The 12297-nt window shown below is 37.0% G+C and overlaps 1 protein-coding gene across 1 annotated transcript in view; it reads left to right on the top strand.

Moving 5' to 3' along the window:
* Window positions 1-12297, top strand: part of Atp13a4 (ATPase type 13A4) — a 129649-nt gene that overhangs the window by 39884 nt on the left and 77468 nt on the right. The window contains exons 3-7 of the mRNA XM_013019382.1: window positions 2662-2808; window positions 7783-7853; window positions 7944-8024; window positions 9701-9770; window positions 11526-11660. Of these exons, the coding sequence (XP_012874836.1) occupies window positions 2662-2808; window positions 7783-7853; window positions 7944-8024; window positions 9701-9770; window positions 11526-11660 (504 nt within the window). The remainder of the gene's footprint in view (window positions 1-2661; window positions 2809-7782; window positions 7854-7943; window positions 8025-9700; window positions 9771-11525; window positions 11661-12297) is intronic.

The following is a 12297-nucleotide window of genomic DNA, read 5'->3' as shown; positions in this document are numbered from 1 at the left end:
GTGCTCATTCATGTGCAGGTGCAAGTCAGGGAAACATAATGACAAATAAAGACATCATTCATGGAGCTTATCAGATGGATGCACAAAAATCCAGCTATGAAAAGTGTTACCTAGGACAGGTTGGCATTTATGGTCTGAGTACATACATTTAACTAAGCTAATAAAATCAGAAAGACTTTCTTGAATTCCAAAAGGGTAAGAGTTAAAAGGTGATGAGAAGGACAGGAAGTTGACTTGGAACAAAGAACTTGAACCTAGTTCTAAGTCCTAAGGGTTTCCTTATCTGTTACATTTCTGTCTATACTTTTCCTTCTGCTAGATTAGAGGTTGTTTGAAGATAGTGGTCACGGGCTTAGAGTTCCTCCTCTACAGAATCTAGCATGTGCTCTGTTCTTACTTCACTTAAATAAGCACATTGAATTGAATCTGTAATAAATAGTTTTATGGTTTCTAATAGTACCTTATTTCAAAGATACCAATGCAAAATGCCAGTGTTGAGGAAGTAGGAATATGCAATTGTATGTATCTTTTAGAAACACATTCTCTCTTCTGAAGCCCATGTTCTATCCCCCATTTCATCCAGGATTTTTATTAGACAGCCAGAAAAATGTTAAGATGTATAGTTTTGAGGCCATTATTATTATTATTTAGAGTATGGAATCATATATTTTGTGATTTAGTTTGGAAAGTATTATATATGTGCTTTCCCATTTGGTCCTTACTTTTAGAAAGTCAGTTATTTTTTGTAGTACCATCCTCTTTGATGGGGCCAACCTTATATAACACTGAACTCTGTCCAAGTGTTTTCTAGAGAGTTGGCTTGTTATTCTACCCTACCTAGAATGTGTTCATCAATTTGTTGACTCAGTTTCCAGAAATTTAGTCATTTTAAGTTACTCAGACTCTGAAAGTAACTGCATAGGATTCATAATTTATTTATCAGTTTTTTTTTGAGACAAGGTCTTGCCAAGTAGTTCAGATTGGTCTTCAACTTGAGATCTTCTTGCCCCAATCTCCCAAGCGCTGGGATTTCATGTGTGCATTACTGTGCCTAGCTAATTTCACCAGATTTAAATCAAATTAATTCATCAGCTTTCAAATTCCTAGTAAGGTTGTTTTTCCTTCTCCTACTCTTTTCCTGTACCTTATTGTTTGTTGTTGGTATCTCTTTCTATTTGTTCCTCTGTCTCCTTCCCTCCCTTAGTGCTCTCTGTCTCTCTGTCTCTGTCTCTCTGTCTTTGTCTCTCTCTTTCTTTCTCTCTCTCTCTCTCTCTCTCCTACCTCCTGCTCAGAAGTTGTGCTAGGCCTGCCTGGAACAGAGACACATGTAAGACTTGGACCTTATCCACAGACTGAGAGGAGTGATAAGGATAGGCAAAGGGAAGACAAATCCTAGGAACTGGTTTTTGACCTGGGTGCTGAGGAAATGGTTGAGATGTAGCCATGTAAAGACTTTGGAGAGGAATGAGGGAATGTATTCTAGCTAAGGATGCAGCTATAGCATACACTAAGTGGAAAAGAGTCAATCTCCTGAGGAGGATCAATAGCAGAGACTTAACTACAACTACTGTGATTTCTCCTCTCTCTCTTCCCTTTGCAGACTCTGCTCAGATCTATCTTCAAAGCACATTATAGGTATGGTGGTGACTCACATTCCCCAAGCACTGACTTCCTGGAGTTGACTTCCTTTGTGATACTTCTTAGCTCCTTATGGTTGTCAAACTTCCAAGTGAGCTTTATGTTTAGACTTTACTTAATCAGATACTGAGTACTATGATCACACAAACTTGTCAGGTATCATTGTGGTTCATCAAGACTGTACCCCTCTTAGTTCCCCCCCCTTCCCCACCCTGGTGGGAAGTTATCAGTAAACTGCAAAAGGAGATTTCAGGTAGGTTTAATTCTTTTTGTGCCAACATCTTGATAGGTACATTTGGATATGCTCCATACAAGCTGTCAATGTTTCTGAGCCAATCAGTAGGTCTCACTAAGGGAGAGAGAACCACAAGAAAGCAAGATGATTTAGATAAATTGTGAAATTACCTAGATGAGATGACCTTTGAGGTGATCTAGAAAAACTATGAGAATAAAGAGCATCCATTAACATTTTCAGGAGGTAGTGACAGGTTTGGGTTCTTACCCCACTCCTGGTGAGAGTATGTTAAGGGGGCTGCTGTGGAAGAGGTGGAATTTGTGCCAATAATGGGACTTGAACACAGGGCCTAATACCCTTCCTTAGCTTTTCCTAGTATTTGAGTAATGTCTTGAGTTGCAGAAGAGGTAGAATTTGATGGGGATGATTCAGTTGATTTGGTTTCTACTTAAAGAGAATCACAGAAATCCTTGCTCATTTGTTCTCTGCCTGAGAAATTTTGCATTTAGCTATAACCTTATGGACTGGAAGACAAGGGCAGAAATGAGCTCTCTTCTGAGAAGGTGCCTTTCTCTCTCAAGCTTTGTTCTAGGTGACAGTGCCTCATGTTTGTGTCCAGATTCCCAGTGAAAATGACAAGCTTTTCCCCCTCTTATATTTCCAAAGCATGTTCACTAACTCAATATACTTACAAAATTACCCATATAATTGGTATTTTTTTTTCAGGTTGAATTTTAGCCTGATGAGTTCTCTTAACTTCATGGGGGTTTCGGTGTCTATTTCCTCAGGATGAATTCCAAACTTACTCTAGGAAAAAGGTATTATGGATCTACCTGTCACCATTAAGCAGCACATTTGGTCTCACGCCTGACCACCCTCTCATTACAGATGAGGAATACATCATAAACAGAGCCATCAGAAAGCCAGAACTAAAGGTAAGAAAGCTTACGGCTACTGCGGATGATAGACATTCAGCCTTTCTCTCCTCAAGTATTAAGGTTAAATTCAGGTCCCCAGTATGCCAGCCTTCATTTGACAGTGTACATCACGCTAAAGAGATGGGCATTATAGTCAGACAGAGTTCAATTCAATCTCACTATTATCCATCTAAATGGTGCAACCTTAGGCCAACTTCTCAACTCTGATGAACCTTAGTTTGCTCATCTATAAAATGATAATAGTGTCTATCTCTAATATTAATTGGTGAAACTCAATAACTCCAAGAATATAAATGTCAGGTCCATTGTAGATGGATAAATTGACTCTTTTAAGAAAATTATTGTAAAGGTGATGTACAGATGGATTACAGTTACATAAGTCAGGTAATAAGTTTATTTCTTTTTAAACAGTATCACCCCTCTCCCTCATTTTTTCCCAGTTTTTCTCTCCCAATTCCCCTTTCCCCCAGGTTGTATAGTTTATTTCCATGATAATGTCTAATGAATATCACTGGTGAATTAGTTTACCCTTTGTCTTAGCATCTTTGTCTGAATGGTGAAATGTACAACAGGGTTAATCTTATATTACATGTAACCATGGAGGAATATCCTAGGACATTTACTTATTCCGATTGAACTCAGCCATTGAAATGTATTCAGGTTACTCCCTTTTGCCACGTTAAATGAGTACTTCTTGAATTATAACTAGCCAAGATTTATATTAGAAACACAGAAACTAGAACTCCTTCTCTTACATCTGTGAATGTATAGACAACGGTTTGAATTAGTTTTATGAACAGAAAGGTCACGTTTTTAAAATTATGAAAGTCAGTTGCTGAGTGGTGCTTCTTTGATCAATTGTTATAACCCAGTTGTCTCAACTGTCCAGAACAAACCAAAACAAAATGGATCAAGCTTCTCCAAGGAGCAGATAGCCTAAATTCTTAGGTAGAGCATTTCACCTGGAGAAATAAGCTTCCTAAATCAGCCTATGGATATGGCCTCACAGTAGCATTTCCCTGAAGTTTTAGCATTTTAATTGTATCAAACAAATAAGTGGGAAGGAAAATGAAGAAAATCACAAATAGACAAGCAGAATGTGAGGAAGAGCAGAGTTCTTAGAATGAAAAATTTTGATCTCCAGGTTGGATGTCTCCATTTATCTACTTAGGACATTAGGAATTGATCTAGTTAATGGCTCCCTGAGTCTTGAGTTTCCTATTTATAAAATGAGGACCCAAAAATGTGAAGATGGATATTAAAGTGATTTGTGAGCTTCAACGAGCTGTATTTGAAACTTCATTACTGTCACAGCAGATGTTATGGACTCAGTCATTTTGACACTAATGACTGTAAGAATTCCAAGATGTTAACTATTTAGGTACTTTCATGACAGCAACTATGAAGCTATGAACTGAAGAGCTATGTTTTTAGTGAAGGACAAGAGGAGATCTAAAGACCATTGTGTAGGACTGCATGTGAAATGGACTCCCAGGGCTTCTGTGATAGGCAGAGTCTCTTACATGTTCCAATGTGTATTCATTACTCTAATTTCAAACTGAATATCAAATGGATATGTTTTTTTAAATTTAATTTTATTTTATTTGTGAACATACTGTACAGAGGGGTTACAATTGCATGGGTAGGATAATGCGTACATTTCTTACCAAGAATTGCAGCCTCCTCCTTTGTTTACCCTTCACATCACTTCCCAGCCTCCCCCCTCCCCCCCCAATCCCAATCCTTCTCCTTCCCCTTGGACATGACAACTTGTACTTCTCATTGTTGCAACAGGTCCACTTGTATCCTTAAACAACTGGTTTTCCCCCATCTCCTCCACAAGTTATACTGACATCAAATATAGTGAAAGCAGGGGTTATACTGTGGGGGAGGGACATACAAAGCAACAAAGAGATAATCTTATAAATGCGTTAGAAACACATGCATGAAAGAAAAAAACATTAAAATACATATCTAAGGGTTCATTTTCCTGACATCACATTATCTGACCTTTTCTGCTTGACTCATACATATACCAGATATTACAAATAAGGGAAACCATGGGACCTATGTTTCTTTGGGCCTGGCTTACTTCACTTAATATAATTTTTTCCAAGTTTTTCCATCAAATGGATATGTTTTAAAGTAATGAAATATCTTGCAATCAATCTCACTGAAATAAATGCATTTGATGAAACTTAAAAAACTCATAGCATTTAATATACTTGCTTTGTAACTATTAAGTATGTATGGGTATATTCTTGCTCTTCGGAGAGAGGAGGCTGGGGAGAATAAATCTTCCTTATTCTTGAGTAGAAAGATGAAATTCACTGACAACAGGTGTTAGCTTGCTTAGTTACTGTTTCCTGGTCTCAAGTTCCAGGAATTGAGCAAATAAATTCTAACCACTCTTTGTAAACCTTATTTTTAACATCTTTTAATGGTTCCAAAGGCCCTGAGGGTGATGAGAAAGTTGATAAACTTCTAGTAAAGAGGCCTTACTGATGGGGGAATCAGAAAGATGCTAAAAAGGTATAGACTCGAGTCATCCATCTCGCTGTGAAAAAGAGCTTCAGAAATGGTCAGAAGATAGTGGGACATTCCATTTCTTTTTCTTTTGTCTAAAACCGGGACTCGAACTCACTATCTACTGCTTACTTTCACGCATTGGTTGACACCCTACCACCTGAGGCATGCCTCTAACTCATCTACTTCTTGCTGGAAATAAAACTTAACTAGTAACCTTTTTATTTCCCATTGATGACTTCATCTACAGATATTTTGTGTTTTATTGTGCTTATAATTCTCATTTCACAGCCTTCCCATGTAGATTCTCAAATTGAGCAGGGAACCTCACAGTTTGTTTAATAATTCTTTTCAACACACAGTTCTGAGTTTATGAAATGAGGAAACTAGATAACTTTCCTTTATACATCTTAAATTTGAAGTCAAAGGATTTTTCAGATCTCCTGAGTTCAGCTTGGGTCTTATATATCCTTGGGGATACTAAGTTCTGGGGCCAGATGGACCTGGAGCTAAGATGTCAGCCTTGTGGGTAACATAATCAAAATGAACTCCAGGTACAAAATGAAGATGAAAATGATATCTACTCTACTTCAGGATGATGGGAAATACTAATGATAATGTGTGATAAACTCTAAAGGCTCAGTAAATAGTAGCTCTGATTTGCAAAATAGTATATAGTAAATATACCATATAAATATACTTTATATTAAATGGTAAATAGTAGTTCTATTTTCAAAATCACAAGGAATACAGAAACTTAAATTAAGTGGCAAGGTAAGAAGTGAGAGTTTCCTCTGTGGGCCATGATGGCTATCAAGCCCTAGGGTTGGTTAAGGCCAAATATTCTTTCCTCCTTCAATGTGAAAGAAGCATTATTACCAGTGATAAATCATTTCAGTTGCACACTGAAAATCAATTGAAAATAGATTATAGTTTTAATAATTGATTTTGAAACCAATCTCATTGAAACAAATCTATTTTTTGTAAAAGGTTTTAAAATTACAGGGTTTAACACTCTTATCTGGGAAGTATCAAATATGTGCATCTATCCAATGTGTCTATTAAGTAAGATCACAACTTGTTTGTCATCAGCTAGGAGCTTAGAGATTTAAACCGTATTTCTAGTTAATGTACTTAAAAAAGCATTCACTTATTTATTGGATCAAAAATATGTTGGGTACTTATTTGCACCAACTAGATGTTCTTTCTAGTTTTAGAACTTATCTACTGGTCTTACTGATTATACTATTTGTAAGTGTAGAATACATAGAGAGGAGCTAAAATGGAATTTAGATATACTTTGGCCAGTTACTTCAATTTATTCCTGGGGAAACTAAGATGCTGGGAACTTTAGTTGAAGTTCTCAAAGACACAGGAAATTTTGAACACCAAACTGTGGCTGTATATTAGAAAAGAATTGTATCCAAGATGCACTGCAGACAATACTCTTGGCATTGAAACCCAGCCATCAATATGATGTAAGGCTCTCCAGATGTGTCCAGTGAATGGTCTGAGGTTATAGCCATTGCTTGATAGCAAAATTTGAGGCTCAACTTATTCTCTTTGTGATTAGTGAGGTCACCAGTTTATAGAAGTTCAGATTCTTATATAAAGTCACTTAAAGAAATCAGAAGTAAGAAGGCAAAATTGTCATAAGCATTAATATTTCCTCTCCTTTCCACTGCCAGCAGTGACCTCAGAGACTCATTTCTTGGAACACATTTTCTTGCAATCATTTCTTCTTTCTCTCTTAGTGGTTTTTGCTGGTCGACCCTTTCTCAGTGTGTCTTCTATAGATCATGCCATGAGGCTGTTGCTTGTGAGATAAGGACTTCTGTGCCTTATTCTAGCATTTGAGCCTGCTCAGAATTGAGTCCTAGTTTATCTCTCCAGTTTAACTTGTGGTCAACTAAGTCTACTCTCTTGCCTTTCCCCCTCAACTAACTTGTGTCCAGTCTCTGAAATGTCCCTGCTCCTTCTCATCTGGGCAAAATTCTTCCAGTTCTTCACTACTGCTGGTCAGATACCATCACCTGTATTGCACCTTCTATAACTTGCCCTACAACATTTTAAGACAATGGGTTTGTTTTACTGTATTTTTATTTCTTTGATGTAGTATTGAGCTATGAATTACAATTATCTTCTCTAGAATATATTTGGTTTTCATATAAGGCTATAAAGTAGTAGAATACAGAGGCATTGAATTTTATTAATTCCTATATTTATCTGTGTAGTAGGCCCATGATCTAGGCAAATTAGATGATTTCTGAAAAGAATTTCATTTATGTAGCAAGAAAGCACAGTCAGTTAGGAAAGGATAAACCCTTACATAAGCACTCAGGATTCTCTCTTTACTTCTTTCATAAATGCATTGGAAGCCACTGAGTTGTTGCAGATTCTCTACTTTTCAAACAAGAAGTTTTCTTAATAACTTTTTTTTTGCAGGTAAGATACATAAAAGTGCAGAAAATAAGATATGTTTGGAATAATTTAGAAGGACAGTTCCAAAAAATTGGGTAAGTTGTTTTAATAATTCTATCCAAGGAAGAAAAATATTAGCTAAAAAATATTAACACTAACCTAAATCTTTCTCATCATTATTTTAGCTCTTTGGAAGACTGGCTCAGTTCTACAAAGATACATCTAAAATTTGGAGCAGGTCTGACAACAGAAGAGCAAGAGATTAGGTACTATGCATGTTGTTGTTTGTATTAGCTCAAAAGGATTATTACTGGTTAAATAGGGAACCCCGTGAGTAATTCTCTTAACTGTTGGATATTTATATCTCCATAATGTTATCTCACACATTTTCAGAGCAACCCTTTGGGTGAGGTAGATCAGGCTACCTTCTAGGATATAAAGTGGAATCTGAGGTTCAGAGGGGTGTAATGGCCTGGACAGTGTTACACAGATAGGACAAGATAGAGGAAGAACCTAGTCCCACACTTCTGATTGCAGGTTTAATATACTTTCTACTCTACATGATGCCTCTCAAGGTTATGATAATAATAGGGTTGAGTCTGTTTTGATCGTAATCAGAGAATACATATAATATCATGCTAATACAGTTAAGTAGTAATTATAGAGCATCAAAACAATGCCTTGGAAGATGGGCAGCTCCGCAGTTCCAAATCAATTACTAGCAGAGAAACAAGAACTAGGGAGGATTCTTGAATGTCAAGAGTCTCTGTAGCTTTGAGCAAATGCTGTCTTCTCCTTGGGCCTTCATTACTCAATTGTGAAAAGGCGGAGAAGGGCTTTTGGTCCTAATTTTCTATGACTGTACTTCCCTTTCTGTGACTGTACTTCCCTGAACTCCATTTCTAGCACATTGGAAAGACCTGGAGAGCCTTTTAGCATCTGAATTACCCAAGAGCTTATTAGAAATGCAGAATTTCAGAGCACACCTTGATTTTACTGACTCAGAATTTCATCACCCTGATTATCTGTGTTTATATTAAAGGTTGAGGAGTGCTGTTTTTAATATGTTCAGCAAAGCTATTTGATCTCAGTATCTACGAGAAAGGCAAAACCAGTGTGCTTAGTGCTCTCCCTAGCAAAATTTCATCTAACACGTTGTTCTTCCGCAAGATCAAAGAAACATATCAGTGAGTCTTCAGTTAAATGGGTATCTAATTCTGTGTGTTGGGCTATTTTTGAGAGTCCAGACCTTTCCATTCATATTAAAATATTTTGTGTACTTCTGAGGACTTCTAAACCAGGGTGAGAAAATAGTTACAGTATTTTCTTGTTCCTAAAACCCTGGATTATCTTATTCTATTAAATCTTAATGATAGTCTAGTTTTATCTCCATGGAGTCAGAGATGGGGGAAAACCTAGCTAAGAACACAGAAACCCTGAAGCTACTTGAACAAGACAGTGGGTAATATTAGACCCCTAAGTTACAATTTAGAAAAATATTTAAACCTTGGAGAGAATTGAGGTTAATGGAAGTAATATGTGCATCTTTATTGTTTTTGCACCATGGAATCCTACATTCCTTTGTGATGGTTCTTTTGAGGAGGAGAGTACTCTACCACATGAACCATAGCTCCACTTTCAGGTTTTTGGTAGTTAGTTGGAGAGAAGAATCTCACATACTTCCCTACACTGGCTGGCTTCAAACCATGTTCCTTAGCTCTCAGCCTCCTAAGTAGCAATAACCACCTAATTAAAGTCATGTAGCATGAGTGTCCAGCTTTTCCCATGTGGATTTTGAAAAGAATTAGCACAAGGGATGCTTCAGTCAATCCCAGAAATGAGAAAGGGAACTTGGAATAGAATCTTTTCTGAATGGGCAGAATAGAACCTTTCTGGAATTGTCACTCTGAGTGACTGAGTGATCTGTGATCTCTCCTTGTAGGAGGCTTATATGTGGGCCTAATACTATTGATGTGGAAATCACACCTATCTGGAAACTGCTCATCAAAGAGGTAATTGTTCCAGTATTTCTTTTGGTGTTGGATAGAAAACAAAGACATTTTGGTGCTAGTCAAACTACCAGAAATGCTACTTGTTATTAAGTAAAATTGGGAGATATTAAAGAAAGAATGCCAGACATATTTTCTTCTTCTTCTTCTTTTCCTTCCTTCTCTCTCTCTCTCTTTCTCTCTCCTTCCTTCCTTTTTCCTTCCTTCCTTCTTTCTTTCCTTCTTTCTTTCTTTTTCTTTCTCTCCTTCTTTCTTATCAGTCATGGGTTTGAACTCAGACTGTACCTGAGCTGTTTTGCTCAAGGTTATGACTCTACCACTTTGAGCCACAGCTTCACTTAAGAGACTCACTGACTTTCCTGCCTGAGCTAGCTTTGAACCATGATCCTCATATCTCAGTCTCTGAGTAGCTAGGATTACAAGCATGAGCCACCAGTATCCAGCTGAGGCATATTTTCTTGGTAGCTCCTATTTATTGCTTCTTTAAATTCCCCTTTTGCACAGTACCTGACATAGTATGACCTGGGGCCTTCATGTGACTACTTATTACTTGGTGACTTGGAAGAATGAAAGGTTCTTTTAATACTCTGATGCTTAGTTTGTTTCAACTTCATGAAACTAAAGTAAGAGCTTTTTTAAAAAGAGAAACCAATAATCTTTTTCTTAGACAACATGTACAATTTCTTCAACACACAAAGCTATAGGAAATAAAACTTACCTTCTTGGTTTTGTTAAGTTATAATGATTTCAGTGTATGTATATGAGGGAAACAGGATGTAATCAGCATTTATTACTAGGTTAAGTTTCTCTGTTTCTCTTTTGAAATTCCATTAGTAGGCTTATCTTTATTTTTCTTCTCTCTAAGACCATATAATAGTACTCTGGGCCATCATCTATCCTCCACTTCCATTGTTCCTTGTCTCAAAAATATGGGTAAATTCAAAGCACTTTCATAATGTTTTTGCATGCTTTCCAGAGTGACTGAAAGCAAGCAAAACAAACTCATAGGGAAAGGTTTGGCGTTGGCCTTTCTTAACCACAGGCCAGGATTTCCATTCCCATTGATTAGACTGATGGTGAACAAGGTGAAGACATAGTTGTTTTTAACCATAGCAGTATTACAGTTGTTGGAGCTAACATCTATTCTCTCCCATGTGCTCCACCTAGACTGAGTTGAACCACTTTCATTCTGCTCAGCTCTATACGCATGGAGAAATGTAAAGTTCCTTAAAGGCATTGGATATAGCAGCTCTCTGGTCATAAAGAGGAACTATAGACTAGAAAGTGACTTTATACTTTATCTTTCTGAAGGCCAGGAAATGTAGATTGGAGATGTCCTATCTCCATAACCAGTGATGATTGTAATCTTGGCACTACTCAGTAAATGGTAGCAGAGATTAAATTAAGTTATCTGGATCAGAACACGTTATGCTATTTAAGTCTTGATTTGGTGACAAGTCTTGATTTGGGCAAGTTTTTCAAGATCCAAGCTTAGTTTCTTTATCTTTACAATGGAGCTAAGTATTAACTTTTGGTGTATGGGGGTGATTATGAGGATGAAAAGAGCCAATTCAGGTAAAGTTGCCTAGCTCAGTATCTATACATTAAATTCCTGATAGAGTTTAATAAAAAAGAAAACTAGCTTTATTGTGTGCAATAATTAATGCCATGATTATGGTTATAAAAACAAGTTAATAAACAGCTCTGTGTGAAGCCTAAACATCTCCTCTGTCTTCCTGTGTCATTATTTGCCCACAGGTTCTAAATCCATTTTATGTATTCCAACTCTTCAGCGTCTGTTTGTGGTTCAATGAAGACTACAAGGAATATGCTTTTGCCATCATACTCATGTCCATCATTTCCATTGCTTTGACAGTGTATGATCTCAGGGAGGTGAGTTTCCCTACGACTCTTACAGTCTCAGAAAAAGAGCAGAAGTAACTCCACTGTCATTTCCTCAGAAAGATGCATCATGAAATTGTCATTGTCTAGTCTATGCTAAGCTAAACCATGTTTGTAAATATCTGGCACACACAACTGCCAATGTTTAATACAGTAGTTATTTTCCTCCCTCACACCTCAAGTCCTAATCTTTCTGATGAAGGACTCTGGTCAGTATGAACTACTTTCCCCTTTATGTTGGAATGGTATTCATTTGTCAAAGCTCCATTTAAAACTGTTGAGTTTCTTTATTGCCTTTATTATCAGGGTATCAGGTGAGGCTGGAAGAAAATTGCACAAACTGATTAGTTGATCTCCCTGTAAATCCATGAGTGCAAACCTTCTGTATATCTCTGATCAAGAAATTTCCCATTCTCTGATATTAAGTATTCTCAAAGCATTGTCTCCCTTTAGTTTCCTGACATACCCATTTTTCCATTGTCCACTTTTCCTCTAAATCAGTAGATAATCTCACTATTCATTTCACAGAGATGATGGGAACCCAAGTTAGGAATTTGCTCAACTTCTTTTTTTTATTGTAAAGATACTATAGAGAGGGTTACAGTTACATGAGTGAGGTAATGAGTAC

Source organism: Dipodomys ordii, unplaced genomic scaffold (genome assembly GCF_000151885.1).
Source record: "Dipodomys ordii isolate 6190 unplaced genomic scaffold, Dord_2.0 Scaffold45, whole genome shotgun sequence".
Taxonomy (NCBI): domain Eukaryota; kingdom Metazoa; phylum Chordata; class Mammalia; order Rodentia; family Heteromyidae; genus Dipodomys; species Dipodomys ordii.
This window is presented reverse-complemented; position numbering and strand designations above follow the sequence as displayed.